Below are 27,598 nucleotides of genomic sequence, written 5' to 3'. Positions count from 1 at the left end.
AGTTCCTCCTGTGCAGGTTTTTAGCTTTTAAAAGGAATGATATACCTTTAGGGCCTGATTCTACATACACTTACTACCAGGTATCGTGGATACTTTCCTGAGCAATTTTATTGACCAAGAATTTTCTAGAACACGTGATTCTTGTCTGGGTAAAGATGACAGAATTTGGCCATCCTAAAATAATAGAGTTTTCTCTGTGCCTATGATGCACGTGCTGCATCAGCCAGTCAAAATGATTTTGAATGGTTAATCTATTAAGTTTAGTCACCTAAAAAAAGTAGTAGATTTTTATTTATACAAAATACTAAGGTGAATGAAAACAAAAAATTACAAAATTGTAATGGAGGAGCTATTTGGAAGAGCCCCCTTGAATCCACTCACCCAGAGAAAGGTATCCAGATTTTAGTAAAGGACATTTATACTGTAATTTGGCATTGTTATTCTCTCAAGCAATTAGAAATAGGCTTCACTGTAATGAAGTTAATCAGTAAACTATATAACCTCTGGCCTGTATCACGCCTTAGCTAGTCTTAAAGGAAGTTCTAGTTTTCAGTTCAGAGTAAAGCAACAAGATATTAAGGAAGCAGGACTAAGGAAGTGTAGATGATAAGTACTGACAAGAAAAAGTAAAGAGAACAACACGTTAAATAGCCCAAGTTTTTCAGGAATTGTCATGGAAATGGTTGGAATGAAGACTGCTAACGGTAGGATATTGTTCAAGCTCATGTTTGATCTATTACATTGTACAATATATCTGTTAAATGCTGTGAATCAGCTTGATGCCAGAGGCTGTCTAGCCCATGCCCTTAGACACCTGATAATAGTTTTTTCAGTACTTAAGCCAATTGATTAGCTTATGTTTCCCATTTTGGTTTATCCTGTGAATCACAGGAAATACATTTTGTTCTTTTTGGCTTAAGATCATTTGCTCTCTGTGACTCTTACGTTACATTAGTTTTATTAGCAGGCTCGAGGCCTTAAGGTTTAATTTGTTTGCTGTTCTTTTTCTTATAGTTTTATATTGACAATATTTGTTGTGCCAATGCACTACCACTGTAACTTCTGTAATATTTTGCATACAAATTCTACAGCCTGTATATAATTTCAACATAATACTGAAAATAAAGGGTGAGATTTTCAAAAGCAGTCAGTGATGGCTAAACTCTGATGGTAAAACTTCCTTTTACTTCAATGGGAGTCCAGTTAAGCAAATGCTGAGAGCTTTTTAAAATCCCACCCAAAATATTCACATGTAAAATTGGAAAAAAAAATCTTCAACAAATCTCACCCACCAATTACATAATGGGAAAGTATTCACAAACTGATGGCCAGATTCAAGAAATAAAATTTCATTCTGACAACATTAGTAAAATTTGAGACATTTTGTGAAATGTTCTAATTACAATTTCTTTTGCAAAACATAACCCCCAATTTTTTCAGACCTATTAGTATTTATTTCAATTATCATATTTCAAAAATGATTACATGTGTGTTTCTGATATGAAAAGTGTAATGGAACAGTAAGAACATATGAACATAATACATTACCAGAGACAATGGGTCTGCTTCTGATCCCACTTACACTGATTTACACTGCTGTAACTCCATTGCTGTCAGCGGAGTCACTCTTGCTTTACAAAAAGAAAAGGAGGACTTGTGGCACCTTAGAGACTAACAAATTTATTTAAGCCTAAGCTTTTGTGAGCTACACCTCAATTCATCGGATGCATGTAGTGGAAAATACAGTGGGGAGATTTTATATACACAGAGAACATGAAACAATGGGTGTTACCATACACACTGTAACAAGAGTGATCAGGTAAGGTGAGCTATTACCAGCAGGAAGGCGGGGAGGGAAACTTTAGTAGTGATAATCAAGGTGGGCCATTTCCAGCAGTTCAACAAGAACGTGTGAGGAACAGTAAGGGGGGGAAATAAACATTGGGAAATAGTTTTACTTTGTGTAATGACACATCCACTCCCAGTCTTTATTCAAGCCTAAGTTAATTGTATCCAGTTTGGAAATTAATTCCAATTCAGCAGTCTCTCGTTGGAGTCTGTTTTTGAAGTTTTTTGTTGAAGAATTGTCACTTTTAGGTCTGTAATCGAGTGACCAAAGAGATTGAAGTGTTCTCCGACTGGTTTTTTAATGTTATAATTCTTGATGTCTGATTTGTGTCCATTTATTCTTTTACATAGAGACTGTCCAGTTTGGCCAATGTACATGGCAGAGGGGCATTGCTGGCACATAATGGCATATATCACATTGGTAGATGTGCAGGTGAACGAGCCTCTGATAGTGTAGCTGATATGATTAGGCCCTATGATGGTGTCCTCTGAATAGATATGTGGGCACAGTTGGCAACGGGCTTTGTTGCAAGGATAGGTTCCTGGGTTAGTGGTTCTGTTGTGTGGTGTGTGGTTGCTGGTGAGTATTTGCTTCAGGTTGGGGGGCTGTCTGTAAGCAAGGACTGGCCTGTCTCCCAAGATCTGTGAGAGTGATGGGTCATCCTTCAGGATAGGTTGTAGATCCTTGATAATGCGTTGGAGAGGTTTTAGTTGAGGGCTGAAGGTGATGGCTAGTGGCGTTCTGTTATTTTCTTTGTTGGGCCTGTCCTGTAGTAGGTAACTTCTGGGTACTCTTCCGGCTCTGTCAGTCTGTTTCTTCACTTCAGCAGGAGGGTATTGTAGTTGTAAGAATGCTTGATAGAGATCTTGTAGGTGTTTATCTCTGTCTGAGGGATTGGAGCAAGTGCGGTTGTATCGTAAAGCTTGGCTGTAGACAATGGATCGTGTGGTGTGGTCTGGGTGAAAGCTGGAGGCATGTAGGTAGGCATAGCGGTCAGTAGGTTTCCGATATAGGGGGTGTTTATGTGACCATCGCTTATTAGCACTGTAGTGTCCAGGAAGTGGATCTCTTGTGTGGACTGGTCCAGGCTGAGGTTGATGGTGGGATGGAAATTGTTGAAATCATGGTGGAATTCCTCAAGAGCTTCTTTTCCATGGGTCCAGATGATGTAGATGTCATCAATGTAGCGCAAGTAGAGTAGGGGCATTAGGGGACGAGAGCTGAGGAAGCGTTGTTCTAAGTCAGCCATAAAAATGTTGGCATACTGTGGGGCCATGCAGGTACCCATAGCAGTGCCGCTGATTTGAAGGTATACATTACAGTGTGTATGGTAACACCCATTGTTTCATGCTGTCTGTGTATATAAAATCTCCCCACTGTATTTTCCACTACATGCATCCGATGAAGTGAGCTGTAGCTCATGAAAGCTTATGCTCAAATAAATTTGTTCGTCTCTAAGGTGCCACAAGTATTCCTTTTCTTTTTGCGGAAACTAACACGGCCGCTACTCTGAAATCTTGCTTTACAGTAGTGTAAGTAATGTCAGAATCTGATCTATACTCTCCATTAATACATTAATAAAATCATATGCACATTCCAGTCAGCAAGATAAAATCAAATTAGTTTTATTATAAGAAGCTAATTGTTCTAGTAAGCCTCTTCAAGAAGGCCTTGTGTATAGAACTGGATGGGAATGGTTTTCCTTTCCCATGAGAGTTTTGGAGATTTTTGACATTTTCCCCTTTCTGAAAGTAGAACCTCCCCTCCCACCCCAAATAAAATCAAACTCCTGATAATTTTCACAAACTGATAATCCCAAAAATTCAGGTGGGGGAAATCAGTTTTAAACTACACCTTAAATTGAACTGGGGCATCTTTCTTGGGTAGACAAGACCTAGGATAAGTTACCTTGAAAATCAAAGGCAGGTCCCCATCACTATAGTATCTGAGTGTATCTCTACACTGCAGTTAAAAACAAGCTGCTAGCCTGTGCCATCTGACTTGGACTAAGGGGCTGTTTAACTGCGGTATAGACATTTAGGCTCAGGATGGATCCTGGGCTCTAAGACTCTGCAAGGTGGGAGGGTCCCAGAGCTTGGGCTGCAGCCTGAGCCAGACTGTCTATATCACAATTAAACGGCCCCTTAGCTCGAGCCCTGCGAGCCTGAGTCGGCCAGCTGCGGGAGTCTAATTGCAGTGTAGACATATCCTGAGTGCCTACCAGCACTTTAAAGTGTGGATATAAAGATCTGTCTCTCTCTCCCTCCCTCCCTTTACCCCTCAGTGAGCAGGGACTGGCCGTAATTAATTATTTTTTTTAATGTGGTGTTATTGTGGGAAGGCTAGGTGAGAGAAATAAAGATGTATGGGTTATTCAGGTTTAGCCAAATATAGAGAGATTTGTGTGTATTTGGTTTCTTCTGGAAACAAATATGCAGCTCTAGGAACTATGAGAGGTTTTGTACATGTCTACACAGGTCTAACTAAACTCCCACAGTTCTGTCCCAGCATTGTACTGAACCCACTGTAAAACCCTGGATTGATTTGTTTTTCTTTTTGGGAGGAGTGCTGCAGTCTCTTACTATTATTTCAAAGCCCTGAGCAGATCAGGAAAGTGGTTTAAAGCTTCTGTAGCATTTCTTGGAAATGACATAAAAGTAAAAATGAATAATGTATTTTTTATTTTAGTCCTGGGATCTTCCCACTCCCATTTGTGTAAATCAATCAACCAAATAATTAAAAATTAGCAAATGGCATGTTATGTGCCCATAACTAAAAGTTGTTTCTACAAAACAGATACTAAATATTTGTGCAGTGGTTGTATAGTTGGAAACTAAAGTAACTCTTGTTTTTCTACATAAATAATTTTGAACAATCTTACTAAGTAACAGTCACAATAAATTGAAAATATAATTAACAGAAACAGGCCAAATATTTATTAATACTGTGCCCACAAGTACCCAGAACTTTGTTTTACATTGGAGTCTCCTGCAAAGCAATAGAGCCTACAGCAACTCATTGTTAACACAACATCTTGCCCGTGTTTTTCTGTGCTGCTGCTGACAGATATCAACGATAGTCTTATGGTTAAAGCATGAGATTGAGAATTAGGAGACCTTGGTTCAATTTTAAGCTCTTCCACATACTTCTTGTGTGACCTCCAGCAAGTCCCAAAATGTTTTTGCCTTGGTTCCCCACTGGTAAGAAGGGGATAATGTACTTGTGTCTTTGTCTGGTCTATTTAGAGTGGAAGCTCTTTAGAGCAGGGATCATCTTTTACTATGTATTAATATCCTGATAGTATCTGGGATCACTAAGTGCTACTGTAATTTAAATAATTATTAGTGGTATGTAGCACCATTGTCCTCCTTTGGCTTTGTCCCACAGCTTTTCAGACATACCTATGTCTGCTTGTCCTATGGCAGCATCTCTGCTTCTGCTAACTGTACACGTCAGTACATGAGTGGATGCTATGTTGATGGTGTACCATCTAAGCAAGTAAAAAGAACAGAAGTACTTGTGGCACCGTAGAGACTAACAAATTTATTTGAGCATAAGCTTTCGTGGGCTACAGCCTAAGTAGATACTGAAAAGTGATTTGCGTCAACTTTTGCAGTGTTGTATGCTGGTAAGGGAGCAAGATGTAGCACAGCTGATGCCATGGGACATCTGGAATGAGAGTTTAGTTAAAACAGGAAGTTATGGTTCTGGTATTGCTTGAAGGGTGACAGAATAGAAGGACCCCTTTCATAGCTAATAATGTCTTGCTGTCATTGCAGGTGTTCCTATCTTTTATTGTTGGTACTTCTCCTTTCCTTTTGACTCCTTTGAATTGATGGAAACCTGGGGTGGGGTGGGGGAGAGAGGGACTGTTTTTGTACTGGTAGAAGTGCTCCTCAGAGTTCCCAGCCACACCCTCTTTTCTGGTGATTATCCCTCGAAAAGGAAAGCAGAAAAAAATACTAAATTTCTTCTGATTTGTAAATACGGTACAAGTTAAAAAAGTACACTTAGCAATGTTCATCAATGACAGTTTATCTACAGGGTTTCTCATCTGTCTCACCATAGACTTCAGTGGGAGTTGAGGGCATTCAGCATCTCACAGGTTTGGAACCTTGAAACACACAATTTATTGCACAAAATGCCTCTTGTGATAAAATCTTACAAATCCTCATGGATGAATGTTTGTTGCCTTACTGCAGATATGTCAAAACCTGAGCTATCACCTGTCATTGTGTTACAGTAGACTTAACAGTGTTTACTGAGATCTCAAGCTTTCCTCCAAGCCCACTCAACATTAAATACAGAGAGAAAAGGAGTTATCTAAAGCTGAACTGAGTAACTTCCTGGAAATATAGTTACTTCTCACAGAGCCAATTCCCCGTGGGTCAATGTGAATTTTGCCATGCCCTTCAATAGCACCAGGATATGGACTTTCTTGAACAGAAAGTTTATTGTAATTTGTAAATCACTTTCCTCTTCTCTGTCCAACTTACTGATTATGTTTCTTAGATTTAAACTACATCACAGAGGGAGTATTGAGTGTTGTTGAACTGGTTATAACTGTGAGATTTAATTTTAATTTGTTTGCATTTTGAAAGTGACTAATAGAATTTTAACAAGTCCATAAAGTACAAGGCTAAGGGAGCCTTCTGTTGGTGCTATTTATCTCTAGGACTTCATTGTTGTATGCTGCTTTTACAGTAACTGCTTCAATTCCTTATCACATTTGGTTAGCTGGTGCCATGATTTGTTATTGTCTTAAGAGGTTAATGCTGCAGTCCTTATTTGGGAAAAAACTCCCTTGTCTTCAATAGCCGTTTCACCAAAGGGGTACAAATCTAGCCCTTAATCTGCACTTTATCATAGGGGTTCCCAGGTTTTTTCCCCTGCGGCCCACCTGTGCAACTGAAATAGGCACTGTGGCCCATTAGTAACACTTCACACTGCTTTCCAAGAGAGGACACTGAGGGTAAAGGTGGTGGTGGGGATTGCCAGGGTAAGGCCATGACTCGAGCTGGTTTCAGGGTTGATGAACCTTTAAATTATGCCCCCCGCTATCAGCCTATACAGTATGATACTGTCCACTCCCGCCTTGCCCACCAGGCAGGTGAGTCATTGTTCCCTCAGGCTGATCAAATGGTAAATCAGGGATGGGGCTGCCGAGCACACAGCCTGGCCTTCCCAGGCTGCCACGTGTCCGTCAGGGAGAGGGGCATTGTGGGACACTCAGAGGGCAAAGGGGCAAGGCAGGTTCCACAGTCAGCCCCCGCTGACACCCTCCGCCTCAGCAGCTCAGTGAGTACCTTGAGCTTGTCACCTGGCAAAGCTGCCCCAGTCACCCAGCCATCATCCTGGGATACCTCACAGACACCCTCTGCCCGTGAACGAGGGAAGGGTTTGGGAGCTGCCAGTGCTGGACAGAGGCAGGCACTTGGGCTGGGCCTGGCCGTTACCTATAATTAAGACTGCGAGTTTGTCACGCAGGTCACGGAAGTCAGGGATTCCATGACTTTCCAGTACTTCTGTGACTTCTGCAGCCGGCAGGTGCAATTGACCCCAGGGCCACCTGAACAGCTCGGGCAGCCCTGGGGCCAGATGTACACCCCCCCAACAGTGGTGGTCCCGGGCTGCCCCCCCGCCAGCAGCGGTGGCAGTCCCAGACTGTTCCCCGCCAGCAGCGGCGTGGTGGTCCCGGGCTGGCAGGGCAGTCCCCCGCCGTGCCAGAGCAGCTGCGGCAGTGGTCCTGGGTCAGCAGGGCTGTCCCCTGCCAGCAGCAGCAGTGCTAGTCCTGTGCTGCCCCCCTCCCAGCACCAGTGGACACCCCAGCAGGTGCCCCGGAGCCACCACCCCAAGCATCAGAAGGCGCCCCAGAACCCCCCCAGCACCAGCAGGCACCCTGGAGCCCGCCTCAGCACCAGCGGGTGCCCCAGAGTCCCCCTTCCAGAGCAGCAGCTGTGCCCCTAGAGCCCCCCAGAACACCAAAGATTTAGTCAGGGGTATATAGTACAAGTCATGGACAGGTCACGGGGATGTGAATTTTTGTTTATTGCTCATGACCTGTCCATGATTTTTACTAAAAATGCCCATGACTAAACCTTAGCCTTACCTATAATGGTCCTGATCATGGCATTGTCCAGGAGGAAACAGAGCAGCGCCATTGAACCCTTCTCCTTGGGGGAGGCTGTGGGGCTGATACTTCAGGGGGCCTGCCAGCCATGAATCACAGGGTGCAATGACTCAGAGTGGGAAGAGCTGCGAACGCTCCAGAAATCCTCCAGCTGTCCCGAGAGCTGCCGCCTCAGGGGGCCGGCCCCTTCTCCTTGCCCTCTGCCCATAGCCCCGCGGCTTCGCTTTGCCCTCTGCCACCTGCCAGTGCGCTGCGCACATCTGGCCCTGGGCAGGAGCCATTGCTGGCCGCCACTCTGTTGCTGTCCACTTCACAATACAACCCCCACCCCCCGCCATGCCCTTACCAAACTCTACCCATGGCTCCACCTTTGGGCCACAACCCACAGTTTGGGAACCCCTCCTGTATCTCATATCACTCTCTTTGCTTGGAATATCCTCCCTGATCCTCTGTGTCGTGTAATCTCATGCTTCCCCTTCAGACCCCTCCTGAAGGCTCATTTATTTGGTTAACCTTCCAGCTCTTGCTAAACCCCACCTTTGTCTTTTCTCCCAGCTGTGTTTCCTCACGCTATGATACACTAACTCCAAATAAAACAGAAATGAACAAGATATGTGTATCTCCATCTGACTATTGTAGCCTTCCTCCTTCCCATAGCCCCTTGGCTTCTGTTTCCATTTCTTTGCTGTGTTTTTGTGTCTAATTCAGATTGAGAGCTCCTTTGTAACGTGGACTGCTTTCGCTTAATTGTCTGTAGAGCATCATGTACATTTTTAGCTCTGTAGAAATAATAATCTTTCAAGATTTTCTAAGGAAATAGCAGTGCAAAATATTTTCACTGCCTGTAATAAAGTAGCTGAGAATGTTAATTTATACTGAGAGCGTCTTTCTGTGTATTTGTACAGACCTAGTGCATAGGGGGTTCTGTGACTGGGGCCTCTGGATGCTGAGGGAAGTATAAATATTATCAAGACTATTTTAGAGTTCTTTATGTTTAGTCAATACAATCTCTAGGATTAATAAATAATTTTTTTCCAGTATCTGAGATTGGTATATTTAGGAATGGAAACTGTTCCAGTGACTGTGGTTTAACGGTACTAATGCATATTGTTTCTGCATTATTATGTAGGTGTTCTTACAGAGGCAATGAGTTCTCCAGTGCAAGAACCAGATGTGTCACCTTATACACAGTACAGCAGTATGCCGTTCCCCCCAGTTCAGCCTCAGATTTCATCACCACCTTATTATTCCAACCTTGGCTTTTACCCCCAGCAGCCTGAAGAATGGTATTCCCCTGGAATGTATGAACTCAGGAGAATCCCCTGTGAGAACTTTTTCACAAGAGAGACAGAACTAGCGGATATACCTGTAGCCAAGAAGTCTAGACTGGGCCACTCCACGGGAAGAGTGAAAGGAGAAGAGCTATGTGTTGTCTGTGGTGACAAAGCATCTGGATACCACTATAATGCTCTGACTTGCGAGGGGTGCAAAGGTAGGGCAAAATATGAATGAATCTGTCACAAAATAAGTTTGGGGGGAAATGGATATTTATTTCTGAAATTTCATTTTGTCTTAATTGAAAAGCTCATTCAAGTGCTTACCCTTTCTAGATCTTTGCATTTGGATCCAATGCACTGTTATTAACTGGCTAGGTGGTAGTACTGTTGAAAAGGATCTGGGGGGTATAGTGGATCACAAATTGAATATGGGTCAACAATGTGATGGAGTTGCTAAGAAGGCCAATATCATTCTGGATTGTATTAACAGGAGTGTTGTATGTATGTAAGACACAGGAGGTAACTGTCTCATGCTACGTGGCACTGCTGAGGCCACAGCTGGAGCACCATGTCCAATTCTGGGCACACCACTTCAGGAAAGATGTGGGCAGAGCCCAGAGGAGAGCAATAAAAATGACAAAAGTTTTAGAAAACCTGACCTCTGAGAAAAGGTTAAAAAATTGAGGATGTTTAATCTTGAGAAAAGAAGGCTCAGGGGGGTGATCTGACAACAGCCTTCCAATATGTTAACGGCTGTTATAAAGAGGATGAGAATTAAATATTCTCCACATCCACAGAAGGTAGGTCGCAAAAAAATAACGGGCTTAGTCTGCAGCAAGGGAGATTGAGGGTAGAGATTAGGAAAATCTTTCTGAATTGAAGGGTGGTTAAGCTCTGGAACAGGCTTCCAAGGGAGGCTGCGGAATCCCCGTCACTGGAGGTTTTTGAGAACAGGTTGGACAGACACCTATCAAGGATGGTCTAGGTTTATTTGGTCCTGCCTCAGCACAAGGGGCTGGACTTGAGGACTTCTCAAGGTCTCTTCCAGTCATACATTTCCATAATTCTATGATTATTTTCCCTGGGACACATTGGTAGTTTCATTCCTTAGTGGATATAGAATATACATTGCCTTGCAGCACTGTTGACTGTCAAACTTAAAGCAAAAGTGTTTGTCCACCAAAACCTATCATCAATCAATCCATCCATCCATCCATCATTGTCGTCAGCAGCAGCAGCAAAACAAACAGTTGATTTAAAATAAGAACTATCCCTGGTCAAGCCTCCATCATTTCTGAGTTCTGATCCGTAAATATTGTTTAAACCCCCCTCCCCACAAAAAATTCAATCTGTAGAGTATTACATTGCATGTCTTTCATTTCTTGAGAAGACAGCATGAGGGTAAAATGAGCAGCTGAAAGGACTGGTAGTAGTATAAGAGCTTTTCACTTCTGTGTTGTCAGTTCAGCATCTAATCCAAGTCAGTAGTGACTGAAAGTGGTCACCGTCTGATGGCTTGTTGGTGGCCCATTTATGGGAAATGCACCTTGTTGGTGGCCCATTTATGGGAAATGCATGGGTGCAATTAAAAAATTATTTCCAGTGCTAGGACTAGTAACAGTCATCATTTTAATATTATTCTATAAGGAATACCTCCAAAATTGATAATATCTCTAAAACTAGAATGAACATTTTAAGTGTGCCCAGTGAACAGAGCCCACACGTGGCAAAAAAAGCCACTCACTGTTATTAGCGATCTGTTGTGGGTAGTTTCAGCAGAGAGGACAAGGACATAGCAGCTGAATAACTCTTACTCCTAGAGGTGGTTCTTCCAGGGCACATTGGTAGATAATTGCATCAAATAAGGGAATTATCCTTCCCTGCAACATAAGTCAACACTCTTGAGCCCAATAACTTGTGGATGGAACTATGTGTATCTTTCAGAAAAAAATCCAGTGTTGATTTAAAGACTCCAAGTGATGATAAGTTTACGACCTCCTTTGGTAAGCTGTTCCAGTGATTAATTGCCCTCACTATTAAATGGCTTTTACCAAATTAAATGTAGTAATTTCCCCAGCAGTTATAACTAGAGACTGAGGAAACAACATGGTAAAAACTAAAAACATTTTGGGCCAAAGTCATTCCAAGTACAACTCTCCTGTAAGTGTTGGGATCAGTGGTGACAGTAAATGTATGTTCAGGTCTCCTTGTTGATTTTACTTAAATCATTCTGTGAAACCATTATATTACTGTTTTATTGGGATAATTCATTTTGTGTTTTCACTGTTTCATTGCTGCAACATCAGTTACAGAGGAAAGCACAACCCTTGGTCAAAGACTGTAAAAGTTGAATTATTTAAGGTTAATGTATTATGTTTCTGCAATAAATCTTAGAATGGCTTAAAGCAATAGTAAGATGATGTGCTAAGGGGGAGAGGAGAACAATTCTGTTTGAAAAGCTGGATAGTATGTTTTAATGGTCTTAGCATTCTGCCTCTCTGGTGCCCTTCACCCCAGAGGTGGCTGCATTTCAGTGGTGCTAAATGTGTGGAGTTAAGCACTTTGGTCTCCTTCAGAATGAAAGGCTCTATATAAAAATAAGATATTACTATCAATATTAATCTACAATTTGAATAGAGAGCCAGTGCAAAGCATGATAGAACCAATTAAATATATCTGTGATACCTGAATACAAACCAGTCTATTTATATTTGAAATTTTGAAGAGAATTTAGTGAACCTTGAGTGGTTTACTTATAAACTGAAAGGGCTGCTGACCTTATATTCTCTCTCTTCTTTTTTGTGGGGGAAAAAAACCATGTTTTATTGGCTCACAAGAGATTTGTATTCTGGAGCTGTGCATACATTCAGTTTTTTGTGACTATATTACTATCCACATACAAATACATGTGAATATTGCCCATCACTTGGCAAGAAAAAAATGGTTTGAAAATCTGATTTTCTATTTATCCGTTCCCCAAAATATCAATCAAAAAGCAAACTAAACAGGATGCACACCTCTTAGATCTAGGCTTATGCTAGAATTTTTTTAAAAGATACTTTAAAAATTGAAAACTTCTGTGGGACATCTCTCATCCCTAATTGTGCAGTTATAAATTATTACATCATTCTACAATAATGGCATAATGGTCCATAAACAATGAGACAGTTTACAAGTGTTATTACAATGTTTGGGGTATTATATATTACAATATTTTCTACAGTCTATTCCATTGTAACACTTGTCCTGGTTAGGCATTATAAAACCTTCTTTCGGTATGTCTACACTGCAATTAAAATATCTGCAGCTGGCCTGTTCCAGCTGACTTGGGCTTGGGCTAAGGGGCTGTTTAATTGCAGTGTAGACATTGCTGGAGCTTAGGCTCAAGGATCCTGTGAGGTGGGAGGGTTCCAGAGCTCGGGCTGTAGGCCGAGCATGAATGTCTACATCGCAGTTAAGCAGCCCCGTATCCTGAGCCACACAAGCCCCAGTCAGGTGGCATGGGCCAGCTGCAGATGTCTAATTCCAGTGTAGACATACCCTGTGAGGAGGCCTTAGAGCACATTTGGACCATAACTGGAATCTAGAGACCCCTCTGGAAAGGGGTGGTATACAAGTCACATGAATTTAGTGGGGCAGACTATAGTGTCATACTCATTTATTGAAGTCACAAAATCGTTTACATTGACAGAAAAGTGGATTATATACTCTGTCCCCTACAAAATGGCCTAGCTGATTTTTATTACCCCCAAATTATTCCTGATAATCCTTGATGTATGTCCTGTCAAACCACAGATATTTCCTGTTAAAGTCATTCCACATTCATCTTCTCGCTCTCTCTAGAAAGTCAGGACAGTTTGTGTGGTGATGGAACTCAGCAGTATTCTTTGAAATGTCAATAGTCTGACCATTCAAAGTAGGCATGCATTGCTTGTTCATTGGGTAGCATTTAGAAGACTTGATTCGGAAATAGTGAAGTCAATGGTGTTACACCAAAGTAGAGTTTATCTCATTGTGTCTTAACACCAGTTCTCAGCAGACATTCTCCTCATGACATGACTCAGCATTGTTCAGCTCTCATGGTTCTTAACTCTGTGGAGCTGTGCTGGTATAGTAAATTCACTCTTTTGGTGGGTTTCATTGTAGAGCACTTTTCATAAAAGGAAGAGCTAGAATCAAACTGTGTCCTTTTAGTTGAAGAGGCAACTCCTCGTTCTTTAATGTCTTATACAGTATATGCAACATACAATTCAGTATTTGGATATGATAGAACTGGTTAATTTCATTTCAAATTCATTTTGTAGGAGAGAGATAGACCACAAACATGCTCTTGTTTATTTTCATGCACCAGATGACCTCTACCTGATGCAAAACCAAACACTTCAACAGGGGACAGGGTGGGAAAAACAAGATATACACTGAAGCCCCAGTCTCACAAATTGTTCAATGTATCTGTATAAAGCCCAATTAAAGTTGGTGAGGGTCTGCCTGTGAAGAACAACTTTCAGGACTGGGGCCGGAAAAAGGGAGTTCTACCCATAACTAACCCTAATCACTGTTGAGGCTAACAGAACAAAACACATTCATAGTTTCTAACTGAAGCTAGTTGTTGAGATTTTGCAAGATCAGATAAGGTTAGCAATGTCAAAATGCAAAAAAACACCTTATTTTTAACCACCCTCCCCCCAGACACTGTCTCTCCAAATATCTTGCCTGATTTGCCTCAGATTGTCCCAAAAAATTCTCCCTTAGCACAAGATCACACACGTGACATTTCAGTACGTTTGATTTAACTCTGGAGTTGTCATTACTAAGGGATATGTGTCAAAAATTGGGCTTATAGTGGAGAACTAACTTTGACATTACTAGGGAGAAGACTATCTAGAGAGAAACTGCTAAGAATGTCACTCCATAATAAAAATGGGATGAGAGTAAGGTTGAAAATTATGCTTTGCCAGAGCAGAAAAACATTTTGGATTTTAAAAATTGCTTCTTTCAGTAGGAAACAGTCACAGTTCTAAATTTTGTTGGTTTATAAATCTCACTGATTTGGCATCACTACATGTTATCAATAAGATGCATTTGCTAAAGCTTTTGCAATTCTTTACATACAAATAACAGCTAATAAAGTGTTGCCTAGATCTTGTTTATGCTAGCCATAATAACAGCAATCTGACTTCTAATGGTCATAAACATATTTGCATACAGCTTTTGAATATAACTATCATAAATGATTTTCTTCATGAATTGCAGCCTTTAAATAAATTGTTTAAAATAAAATTAGAACATGATCTGAAACAAATTGAACTGCCATTTAACTGGTATTGAAAATCTACAGCTTAAACCTAGACCTTTTCTTCCTTCCCTGACCAGCATATGGAAATGTGTTAAACTCCATGTGAATGGCAAACAAAAATAATGTCTGGGTCTGACTGAAAGTTCCAAATAATCTGCATTTCAAAAGAGGTTAGTGTCAATCAAGTATATTTGAATGGAAAAAGAGAACTATTCAAAACACACAGTACAGGAGACAGGAGTCAAAGAAGTGCCAAGTTTGTTGTTGCTAAATAGAATTTTATTATTTTTTGTAACAAAATGTTAGGGCTGGGATGGATTATTTAAATTAAAGATGGGCCTGAGCCATGACACTGTAATTTGGATCCACAGTGAATTTCTCAACAATTCAGGGGTGTATGTAGGCATATGTGTCCTAGTTCAATGCCTTTCAGAGAGAAAACAAAGAAGAGAGCCAGATCTGAACTTCCCCCCGAGTTGACTGTGGGTGATTGGATCCTGTGTTTTTGTTCAGTCCCACCTTTAGTGAATGGAAGTGTCAGGTAGAATACTACCAGGGCTGAGATTAGGGTTAGCCTGTACTACAAATCAGCCATGTGCCCTCAGGGGCTTCCAGGAGTCCCTTTTTAAAATGCTGCCACCAAACCGATGGAAGAGTTGAGATTATTTCCCATGCCTGACAGAGTTCACTCCCTCTTTGAATGCTGCTAAATCATCCCATCTAAAACGCAGCATTCGAAAAATGCTATGCTTGCAAAATGAAGTACTAAAAGTTCAGGAAATGTTAAAGCAAAGGTTGCCTGTGCAACTTTATCTTTGCCCCCCTAGTAAATGGTATTATAATAGTCTTTTATTGCATAGAATTTCACTGCATGAATGCATACTGTCTTTTCCACAGTAGCGCAGTCTGAGTACAGGTTGGACAGTGAATAAGGGCTTTGTACTGAATCAGAAAGGGGTCTGTGGATCCATGATTTTCCTTGGGGTAATTTCTGTTTGCAGTTCTTTACACCAATGTAAACCTGGAGTGAATCCAGGGAAACTAAATTCCGTGAAACTTGACTTCAGTGGGACTAATTGTGTGGTTAAAGTTAGAAAAGTGCTTAAGTACCTTGCTGAATTAGGGCCTCAGTGTACCAGAAGAGCAGAGTTTAATGAAGGAGGCAGGGGGTTGTTGCAAACGAGGGAGGAATCGTCTACTTTAATATGTAGGATGAAACTAAATATAGTTCAGATGCTTCATTCTGGATGGGCAGGCAGTCTGTGTGACCCTGCTTACACGTGTTTGCAAGTACTCTAATTCTCGGTAATTGAGACAATGGGAATTCACTCAGATGGGTTTGCTGCCTGCATTCTCATGGCTTGTCCTGTCCTCAGAGTCCTTCAAGTGAATTGCAGCCTCATAGTTGTTCATTGGCTATCAGAGTACTGTCCAGTATTGTGTATAATCCTGGTATTTGAACCACAGTGATGGGTTCCAAATTTGCATCTGAACCTTCTCAAGGATCCCAGATATTTGGATGTGGGATTTTAGTTCAGGCCAATGTCTAGTGTATAGACCCACATTATATAATATCTGGTTCTAAATGATATTGCATGGACCACTTAGGTGCAAGTAATGGTTTAAAGTAGCAATAATTCAGCCATCAGCATGTCCAAGTGATACCAAAAGAAACTGGAGTTGTTGCAGAATGTGTTGCATTCAGAGGGTGAAACAGTTATGCAGTCTCTTTTCAAGCTAATCAGTTCACCAGTTTGCAGTGCCTTCTTACACATCTATCTCACTGTTGTTTGCACAGGCTTCTTCAGAAGAAGTATCACTAAAAATGCTGTATACAAGTGTAAAAATGGAGGCAATTGTGAGATGGACATGTACATGAGAAGAAAGTGCCAGGAGTGCCGCCTGCGGAAATGCAAACAAATGGGGATGTTGGCTGAATGTATGTATACAGGTATTTGCATCAAGCAAGCAAAGTACTTTGAAAATATATTCAATCTTACATTTGTCTAACTGGGCTGTGGCTAATATGCTGAAACCTCCATACATATACAAAGGTGGGTAAAACCCTCAAAGATATAATCTAGCAAATCTGAAGGCATGGACTGTAGCATTAAAGGCACTGCAGTCCATGCTCAACAAATCTTATTGAATAGGCATGACATACCCATGAATGATGAGATTTGGTTAATGATAGGGGACACCAGAGCGTGAGGTGCGTGATGATCTGGTGGTGAAGAAAGGACTTTCCCTGCCAGAGTGGGCTGACACAGCGAAAGGCAAGAGCCAAAGGGGCTGCCCAAGTGCGAGGAAAAGCCACTCCAGTAGCTATGGAAAAAGGATGGAGGTGGTGGAAGGCATCAATTGGAGAAGGGGAGGAATACAAAGAAGCAGGGAATTTTCAGTGCTATGTAGGGCAGAGAAGGAACAGACTTACCCCTACCCAAAACCACCTTTTTATGGACTGCCTGCCAGCCCTTCCCAGGCAATTCCAATGCTTGTATGAAGTGCTGGCAATCAACCAATGGCGGATCTCCTGAAAAAGGAGGGCTACCATTGGCTGGAAGTTGCTGTGTGCTGCAGTCCTCCTCTGGCAATCTGGGCTGGCCTGGTAAGGGACAGCCCTTTTTTTAAATAGTCTCATTAGTTCTTCTAATGGAGGTATAGAGCTATATAGGTACAATCACCTCCAAAGAACTTGGCTTTTAGATTTAAACCATGTTTTATATTAAAAAAAATGGAATTCAGGCTGACATCTTAATTATATACATTACCAAGCTCCAGGCCAATGTACTTTAAACATCTGTGATACTGCACTGCACCCCAAAATGAGGAGTTAAAGTTCTACCAGTAATTCAATTTCAACTATAACAGTAATAGTCATTCCATATTTGAAGGCTCACTCCTAGAAATATAGTGTACACACCTGCATATGCTGCCTTCAGTGAATAGGACGGCAGTTTATTCTATTTATTGATGGCTCCAATCATTTTAGCACACTGTAGTGTCAAACCAATTTAGGTTCATACAGGAAATTAATCTACTCTGAGTTTTTAATATACTTCTCTTTTTTAATCTGATCATGAGATGCTATATTAACTGTTGGCTTTGTGAGAAACAATAACCTCCATCAATATTTGGAATGCATGCAAATATAATATAATTAATCTTTCATTCTGTAAATTGAACAGACTACAAAGATCCTGAGATATGACATATTCTCGTACAATACATAAATATCCAAACAAATGGCACCAAAGTGATGATAGCACTCAATGAGTCAGTAAGTGTCATAGGAAAATAAAAACCCATGGAGTTGGACTCAGATTCATTGTTCCACAAATTCAAGAGATCAGGATACTCTGAGTGACTCATAGCAGCAGAAAAACAACAGATCACAGAAAAAAAATAGGTTAGTGTAAATAATACTGACTGAGGACACATGAAACTTTTAAACTGGCTGATCATTTTCTCAAATTGGCATATGTGAAACAAAGACCGACAATAGGTGCTGCCATTTGAATCTTTCTCTGCAATGGAAACACTTACTTTGTTACTGGGTATCTCATGTTACTCATAACTTAAACATAAGCATGTTCTAAAGCACTTCAGTGAGGACATTTTGCAAGTCACCATTTAACAAGTTTCAAAGGAAGACCATACCGTATATGGTTGGTTTTAGATCAGGGCCTGACAGGGTGGTAAAACCTCAAGCTTCTATTTATACATTGTCTTAAGTTGAAGAAGTTCCTTTGAAATAAAAGGTTACCTTGAACTTTGTTTCAGTTACTCATACCAGAGGGTTGCAATTATAAACACTGAAGAATTTTGCTATAGCAAAAAGGGAGGTAGAGTCTTATAAACATTTATGGCCCTACTCACTAAACGTTTCCATGTCCTTTGCACATAAACCACAAATACGGTGAAATTATTTAACCATCAGCTTCAAATATATTTTTGTACTTATAGTTGCAGTTCTTTAGCGTGACCTGAGTTTCTACTTAAAGGCCAGATTCTGCCACTCTTATTCCGGCTGAGTCGCACTCCTAGTCTCACTGAAATGGAGCCATTTGTGGAATTAGAGTAAAATGCTGGCTGCATTGAAGTCAATAGGAGGTTTGCAACTAACTTCAGTGGAGCTATAATTTCACCCCCAAAGTACTACTCAGCATAAGTAAGAATGGCAGAATCAGGCCTTTAGTGTACAGGACACAAAGCAAACCAAATTTTCCCCAGAAAAGAAATAGGCCAGATCCTCATCTGGTATAAATCAGTGTAGCTCCACTGACTGCCCCAGTTTACATCAGCTGAGGATCTGGCCCAATGGTTTTAGCAGGATTGCTTTACATCTATTCTTTAGAAAAATAAAGCTAGGATGTTGTAAAAATGAGGCAGTACAATCACATACCTTGATGCCAATTATTATCTGCAACATTCCTATCACTGATATTTTCCTATTTCAAGGTACTATATGTAAGTCTTATTTTAATCATGTAAACTTCCTCTTCTCTCAGTGCTGTTGGTAGGTTATTTTATATAGTGCTTAAACAGGAAATTAAAAACATTCACAACTGAATTCAGTGTTTACATATCTTTCCCCACCATCATATACTTTCTGAATGAGTCTCTTTTCCTGTTCTGCATTTTCAAGATTGGAGAGCCAGGCAGACTCCTTGAAAGAAACTCTAAATTGAAGTTCTGTGATGATTATATTCTTAGATCCATTCATACCTGCTTGCCTGTTGGTCAGTTTGCTGGTTTTCTTTTGAGAGTTGGTTCTGTTAATTGTTATTATTTAGTAATTGTTCAGCACAGATGATGTGCTGGTTGCTGTGCATAATGCACCTAAAGATAGCCCCGACCCAAGTTGTTTACAGTCTATAAGAATAAATACATAAAGTGACAAATATTTAATTTAAGAACACAATAGACTCTAATCAATAATAAACCCTGGGCTTGATTCAACCTGCTGGTGCAGGGAGGTACAAATTGTGGCAGTTGACCAGATAATGCACTGGATCAGCACATCTCCCAGACACTTCAGCCATATCCTCTCCCTGGCCAGCATGATTCATTTTTGGTTTGTACCAGCAACACTAGATCTGTCAGCAGAGTGGCGCTGCAGATGCCTGTGCCCCTTCTAAGTGGATGTTCTGCAAGTGAGGCTGCACCCTGGTTTGCACTAGTAGAAGTTGGCTCGTCCCAAAAATGCTGATCATAACATCCATAGCCTTTCATCTATGTATCGGAGGGTATGTCTACACTATGAAATTAGGTAGAAATAATCCTTCTTCATTACATCATGGATTCATACAGTAAACAAATTAGGTCGATTTTTTGAGTGGCCTAAGTACTTGTATCTAAGGAGAATGCTGTCTTCAGAAAGAAAAGGAGGACTTGTGGCACCGTAGAGGCTAACAAATTTATTTGAGCATAAGCTCACGAAAGCTTATGCTCAAATAAATTTGTTAGTCTCTACTCCTCGTTCTTTTTATGAATACAGACTAACACGGCTGCTACTCTGAAAGCTGTTTTCAGAGAATGTCTTGCATGGGTAAGTCGTTTATTGGTGTTAAAGGGCAATATGTGGGCATGCTCATGTACTTACTTGGTTCCACACTGGTATGTGAAAATTAACCTACCCTAAAATGTCTTTTGGGGTGCGAATCCTATGAACGTATTATTTGCAATGCTGCAGGTTTGTTAACAGAAATACAATGCAAGTCAAAACGTCTAAGAAAACATGTGAAACAGCCGCCTGATCAGACAGCCAACGAAGATAACGAGGGAGCGGACCTGAAGCAAGTGACATCTACAACTAAAATATACAGGGTAATAAAATTCATGGAAATAGTCTGTACAATAATTAGGATGTTTTAGCTACATGCAACGAACACAGCATACTATGGTTACACTGAAGTAATTTAGAGAATCACCTTATGTAGCCAGACACATTTCCCTCAGTGTTTATAGTGTTTACCTATAATTAATGAAGTAGCCTTATTTGAGGATCTAAGGCATTAGTCTACGTCAATAACATGTAAAACGATAACTTCTCATATAGATTCTAAGGGGGGGTGTCTTGACCCTAACATGTTAATTATGCATGCATGTGCATATGCACATGCACACGTTAGCATACACATTCCACACAGAGATTAGATCTATGTGGTAGAAATATGCATGGGATAAACTGCAGAGACGTGATAAACTGCAGAATACACATTAAGTAAGATTCATCACATGGCTGTGCAAATTATCCGTGGATATTTTTACGATATATATTTACAGATCTAATCTCTGCATGGGATGTGTCTATTGAATAATTACGGTTTTATAAATTATCATGCACCTTTGACCACCTCACCTGCTCTCTGTCATGAATCCATCTCCCTTAGGACTACTATTAATATGCCAAATCTCTGAGTACCTGCAAACAGTTGCCATAAAAAGATCAGTTTGATAGAAGGAAACATTGCTCTTTCTCCCCAAATGTGGAATTCCAATCCTCCAACACTACCCCCCAAAAAATTTACAGCTGCCCAAAGGCCATGATGGCAATATTCAGTCCTTACTTGCATCAGTTACAGATTTAAATTTGGATACCTTGCTGCCCTTCAGGACTAGAAATAGGAGCAAAGGAAAAGCAAGATTTCTGACATTCCAAATGGACCTAGTGTTTGCTTCTAGACCTGGAATGTACGGAGATATTAGACCTTAAAATCTGATATTCTTAGGTATAGAAAAGCAATATCAAGTCACGTTAGAGGCTTTTAGTGCTTCTTTTGAGCCTTACCCAGTTGGGGACACATAATAATTACGATACCTGAGATATACAAAGAGTGCAGATGTTTTTTGAAACTCACTAAAACATCTATAAAATAGTTTTTCTGTAACATAAGTGTCATGTATAGAATATATGAGGGTATGGTATTGAGGTTTTGGGATGTCCACATAACTCACTAATTACCAAACCTGATAATACTTCCACTCCAAACTCGTGCTGGTAAAACATTTATACCACTCTATCATTGATCCTTTGTATACATCTGCAGTCTCTAAGGGGCTAGGCAGACTTCTCATCTTGTTGACATCCAAATGTAAGACGTAGATCGATACAAACTTACTGAAGTAAGAGATGCTAGATCACTTCCAGTTACTGAACTTTATGGGTTTTTTTCTGCCAGTATAGGAGAAAGTAGAACTTACCCCAGAACAGCAGAACCTTCTTCATTACATCATGGATTCATATAGTAAACAAAGAATTCCTCAAGAGGTATCAAAAAAACTTGTAAGTACACAAATTAATTAGTCTTTTGAAAGTTGTCATTTGGGTTGTATGCAGAGACTACGGGGCTTTATTATTATTATTAACATTAGTTAAGGTGGTATACTGAGGACTGTGTTTGAACTGCAAGCTGTCACTTTAAGAGTGGGAGGGTTTTCTGGTCCTGTTTGCAGGCTACAAGCTCTGTAACATCTGGGAGCAGCTTAAAGCAAGTTGGGGTGAGTTATGTCAGTCTGTTTTAGGGAGCAGCCTGTTTCCGCGCTCTTTTTGTTTGTAAACATTTTGAATTCTAGGAAATAAAGCAACCTTCCAGCAAGGATATTTATGGTTTTTTTTAATTTAATGTTTCTGGGTGTATGCTGTGAACATAAGTTAACATTTATATGGAAGTAGCACCTAGAGCCCTCAACCAGGTTGACACTGTACAAACACACAGTAAATTACAGTACTTGCCCCCAAAGAGCTTACAGTCTAAAAGAAGAGTTTAGAATCTAAAAGTATATAAGAAAATCAGAATCTGTTCTTAAATCACTACAATCTGACCATTTCTCTGTTCACTGAACCCAAATATTGAGGAGAAGAGTGTGCTTCTTGGGGGAAAGTGACTAACACCCTCAAATCACTCAGATAATGATTAATCACTCAAGACTTTCAAATAGGTAGTATAATGTGATGCTATATTAAATATTGCTTAACTGAAATCTACATTGACTAGTAGAATCTGAATTTGTGTGAATAAACTACAGCCTCCAACACTGTTGTCATAAAGTCGCTGTCACACACAAACACACATATAAAGACACTTGATCTTTTGGTCTGGCTGAGCACAGCAAAGAATCCAGGAAGTGGGAGGCAAAGGTGGCTTTTTATTGCCTTATCAGACTATGGTTATTCTTCCTAAGTGCAAGTTAGAGCAGCCTTAGGACTAGATCTGGTAAGAAAATAATCGCAAAAAAAATTCGGACTTTTCAACAAGAATATCAAACCAAAAACTTGAAATGTTTCAGTTTTTGGAACCAAAAACTTCTTTTTTTTTCAGTTTTTCCTTTTGGGATTTCTCCCCCCTTTCTTTCTCTCCCTTTCTTTCACCGCCTCTCTTTTTCAGTGGCAAAATGAAAAATAAAAAAAGCAGAAAAAGGGGAGAAAAGATAAAGGGGGAAAAGAGAGGAGAAAATGGGAGAAAATATTTTGGTTTCCAAGTTTGAAAACTAAAAAAATTCAGTTTGGGGTTTTCTTCTTGTTAAAAAAATGGAAAATGTCAATAAACAAAACAACAACAACAACAAAAGTTTTGAACAAAAAATGTTGACCAGCTCTCCTCAGGGCTCAATCCTTTTGACTTTCCACTATACAGGGGGAGTTATGTGGCATGTGTGGAGAACTGGCTATGCCAGTTCTATGTCACTTGGGTTTTACAAGTACTTCAGTTGTCTAGTTAAATCAGCTATACTCTCCCTTTGCACTGCTGGAGCAATTTTTTGTAATGGTATATTTCTTTTCTCGTCGTTGTGGTGAATCAATATAGTAGCTGGTCTGAAACTATGCTACTTGTTGCTGCAGTTCCATCAGATCTTGCAAGCACATAGGGTTGGGCCAAGTAAATACTTAGATGGGTGACCTCCAAGGAATATCCTGGGTGCTGTAGGCAGTAATGTTAGTTGAGTAGTTGGCACCCTTCCCCTTGAATCCATATGAACTAATGTTCCAGTGTGGTACTGCTGGAGGTGTGGTTACACACATGATATTGAAAAAGCAAGGTTCTGACCACTTGGGGTCCGTAAAGGTTTCATGCTCTTTTCATAAGTGTAGGACTGTTAACCCTGGTGACCTGGCCAAATTCCAATCTGGAGATGATATTCTGCCTTTCTAAATTCCCAGTGCAGTTGCAACCGAATACAGTGTCTTTCCTCATTCCTTAATCTAAACTACTGTGTAACATTGCTTTGTAGTGGCAAGCAGCTGCCACAGTCCACCTGAAATCCTAAAATCCCAAACTTCTGTTTACTTTTATTACCTATTATATTACAGAGGTGTTGTGAGGATTAATTAGTAAATATTTGTGTAGTGCTTTGAGATATTCTTACAAAAAGAATGACAGAAGTCCAAAGTGTCAGCTTTTATTAACCATTGTTTTTTTAATTTTAAATACTTAGTTACAAGAGGAATTCAGTGCTGAAGAAAATTTTCTCATCTTAACAGAAATGGCTACCAGTCATGTTCAGGTTCTTGTGGAATTCACCAAAAAGTTACCAGGTATGTCACAATGGACCAAATCTTGCTCCCACCAATTGATTTTAGTTGCAAACCTCCAATTGATTTTAGTTGCAGCTTGATTGCTATGTATATCTAGGTATGTATAGCTGAGAGGATGTATAAAAGTATGTTCCATTGTCCCTGCCAATACACATAAGTCACTTATGCGACCTAAAAAACTGAAGCTTTATACTCCAAGAGACTGCTTTGAAAGACTCAAACTTAACCAGTTTCAGAAGGAATATCCTCTATATCTATTCAAGGACAAAATGTTCCGGGTGTTTTAGGAGTCTTTGAAGGTCCATTATTTTAAAATAATGTTGCAATGCAAAATATTGCTCCTTAGAACTGACTCTAACACTTTAGAAACTTTATTTTATTCCCTGTGCCCCCTTTTCTGTTTAAGCCTTTGGGTCAGTGTCATCCACTGAAGTGTGTGTGCTTAGAACATTGGCTTTAAGTGTGTGGAAGGGATGTTTATTCAAGGTTTGTGTTTTGGACTCCTTGAATAATGAATCACAGAATCACATTGAAAACGAGATTTCAGTTTTTCAATTCACAGTGGAAGAGGCATTATAAAAATCTAGCATCATGCTACCTCGAGAGGCCAAATGTGTCACAGCTCTGTTAGGTTCATTCTGAAGCACATCCTGCCCCATCCCAAGTGGCTTCAGGTACAGCACAAGAGGCAGAGTTTTTCTATTTGGAGAGGAGGAGTGCAGAGTATATGCAGGTCATCCATCTCTACTCCTTTGTCATGGAACCCATCTCTGTGTGAGGCTCCCCGCACCCGTCTGTGCCGTGTGGCTTGGAGTAAAGAGGCGTGGAGGTAGGGCGGGTAGATCCACTGGTCATTAATCCCTACACAGAGGTTTCTGGAGTCCTTAGTTCAGTGCCCCATCCACTAGACCAGGGGTTCTCAACTTTTTTCTTGCTGAGCCTCCTCCCCCGTCCCCAAACATGCCATAAAAACTCCAGGGCCCAGGAGGAGGGCAACCAAAAATTAAAACTCAAAGTGGGGGCTCAGCTCAAAAAGTTTGAAAACCACTCAGGGTGCAGGCAGGGGCTGGCTAGGGGCCATGTGCAGAAAGGGGGTGGGGTAGCTCAGGGTGTAGGGAAGGGGTAGCTAGCAGTTGTGTGCTGCTCCCCAAGGGCTTTGCCAGCAAGCAGTCAAAGGAGGCTGGGAGTTGAGGAACAGCTGCAGCGCTGGGCACCAGCAGCATGAAGGGGTGCAGGCGGGGGGAGACGGGGAAGTGCCTCGGCTGCCCACTCCATGGTACCAGCCAGAGCAGCAGCTGCCCCGCACTGCCCAGTTCCGGCTTCCTGCCTCTGACCTGGCCAGGGGGTGGGGCCTAGGAGCAATGTGGGAGAGGAGGAGGTGAGGGGGTGTGTATGGGCCTGCCCCGCTCTGGTTAAGGCACTGCAATTTATGAGGGAGCAACTCTGCCCAAGGGCTTGGGGTTTCTGTCCTCTGGGGCACCAGGGCTCATGGACCCACTGAAATCAGCTCGCAACCCCCGGGGGGCTGTGGATCCCTCATTGAGAACTGCTGCACTAGACCATTTTGCCTCTCACCTTCATTCATATATACATATTTTCATATTCCAATATGTTAAAATTTCATTTTTTCTAGCATTGCCCTTTTCCTCCCTCTGTTATGGGATTATTTTAAAGCCTCTACAGTATTACAATTCCAACTGTATTTTCTTTTGCAAACTAATGGGCACAGGTTCACAGGAAATAAATGAAAAAAATAAAGTGAATGAGTTTTGAATGGGTTCAGTTCAGCGCTGAAAGATGATAATGCTACCAATTCTTTATTAACACTAAAGCAGGAATTTAATTTGTTCTATGCTAATCAAGTTGAAGGCAATCTTACCTGATCCAAAACAAGATTACACACACCTACATGTGTGAGTGAGAGGGGGAGGGAGACTTGGAAGGATGCGAGCCTGGCAGTTTGAAAAAGGAAATGGGGGGGGAACCCTTACAAGATTTCTGTAATACAGATGGTCTGTTGGCCTCAAGTCAAGAACAAAGTGAGGCCCAAATCTTCAAAGTCTCCACTAATTCTGACTGCCTCATTTTGGGCACCCAACTTGAGCCTTATTTTCATAGCTGCTGAGTACCTGCAGTTCCCATTGATTTCAACTGGAGGAGGTGGATGGATCCTCAGCACCTAAGAAAATCAGGCAAAAGACTTCCCCTGGGCTCCTGAAATTAGTGGATTCTCATGAAAATATTGGGCTTGCAGTCTTGTTAGAGTAAAATAACTTTGAGATGGAAATGCGGAACAAACAAGCTCTTTTTGGAGTTATGTTCATCAGTGTATACTGAGGAAAAAAGGGAAAAGGCCTTCTAGGATCAAATACAACTGCCATTTGAAAATTTAAAGTAGTGAGATTTAGCACAGTTTACTTGTTGTGACTTTAAATCTGTGACTTTAACTATTTCCTTTCATTCTCTGTATTCTATTTCCTTGTTTGTGTGCTGCTTCATGGACTTGGTACAGGCTCATTGTACTGGGTCTGTAGTGGCAGTCAGCATGAACTGGGCTTTTCGTAACCTTCAGTTCCACTCTTGTATGTAGAGGCCCCATTCTGCACTCACTGAAGTTTATGGGAGTTTGGCAATTTACTACAATAGGGGAAGAGCCCAGGCCCACAGAAAGGATAAATCCCTATCCAAAATATAGGGGGAAGCCTTTATCCAAAATAACAAAGCTTAAAAATCATGAAAAGGAGGCATGATTTTTGATTGCCAGCCCCTTCTTTGCACATATCCCTATACAGCAGAACCTCAAAGATACGAACACCAGAGTTATGGACTTACCAGTCAACCAGACACCCTGTGAAACAAGAAGTCATCAGTCAGGAAGCACCAGAGACAAAAACCAACAACAACCAAAAAACAGCAAATACTGTACTGCCTCGGGGCTTTAGCCCTGGGGCTCACGGCTTCAGCTATGGAGGGGTTGGGGCTGCAGCCGCAGGGTGTGTGGGAGGGTCTGGAGTCTAGGCAGGGAGAGGGCTGGAGGTTTCTGACCCTCAGGAGCATTGGGGCTCAGAGCTTTAGACTGGGGGGAGCACTGGGGTTTGGGACTTCAGCCCTGTGACTCTGCTCCTGGCTTCTGCCGCATGGGGGGTGCCAGGGCTCAGCATTTCAGCCCCATGGATCCGTTCCCAGCTTCAACCCTGCAGGGGTAGCCAGGGTTTGGGGCTTTAGGTATGAGGGAAGCATTGGTTTCAGTCCCAGCACTGACCCCATAGCTCAAGCCCCGGTGCTGCCCCCAGCTGAATCCAGGCTTAAATGTACATGTAACCCTTCTGCCTGTCAAAGTTGGCAGCAACAAGGGCCGGGTTCAATATCTAGGGGATCCATTCCAATAACACAATGCAAACCGGCTCGAGCCCCCACCCAGTGACCTGGGACAAATATATACCACCCCCGCTGGGCGCCTCCAAGAGGCAATACTTCCCCTCTCGCAAGCACAGAGTCTGAGTGTAGC

The 27,598-nt window shown here is 41.3% G+C and overlaps 1 protein-coding gene across 2 annotated transcripts in view; it reads left to right on the top strand.

Moving 5' to 3' along the window:
* The first annotated feature begins 570 nt into the window (after positions 1-570).
* NR1H4 (nuclear receptor subfamily 1 group H member 4) overlaps positions 571-27,598 on the top strand; it is a 49,266-nt gene continuing 22,238 nt past the window's right edge. Inside the window, exons 1-6 of one of the 2 annotated variants that reach the window (XM_043524855.1) lie at positions 571-704; positions 9,109-9,471; positions 16,351-16,491; positions 20,248-20,381; positions 21,742-21,840; positions 23,991-24,090. In XM_043524855.1, coding sequence (XP_043380790.1) covers positions 674-704; positions 9,109-9,471; positions 16,351-16,491; positions 20,248-20,381; positions 21,742-21,840; positions 23,991-24,090 — 868 coding nt within the window. In that variant the 5' untranslated portion in view covers positions 571-673. Of the gene's footprint in view, positions 705-9,108; positions 9,472-16,350; positions 16,504-20,247; positions 20,382-21,741; positions 21,841-23,990; positions 24,091-27,598 lie in introns of both variants that reach the window. The other variant, XM_007067693.3, reaches the window with a different exon arrangement.

The sequence above is a fragment of the Chelonia mydas genome, chromosome 1, assembly GCF_015237465.2.
Source record: "Chelonia mydas isolate rCheMyd1 chromosome 1, rCheMyd1.pri.v2, whole genome shotgun sequence".
NCBI lineage: Eukaryota > Metazoa > Chordata > Testudines > Cheloniidae > Chelonia > Chelonia mydas.
The sequence above is the reverse complement of the archived record's forward strand: the minus strand, read 5'-3'. Positions and strand labels throughout refer to the sequence as shown.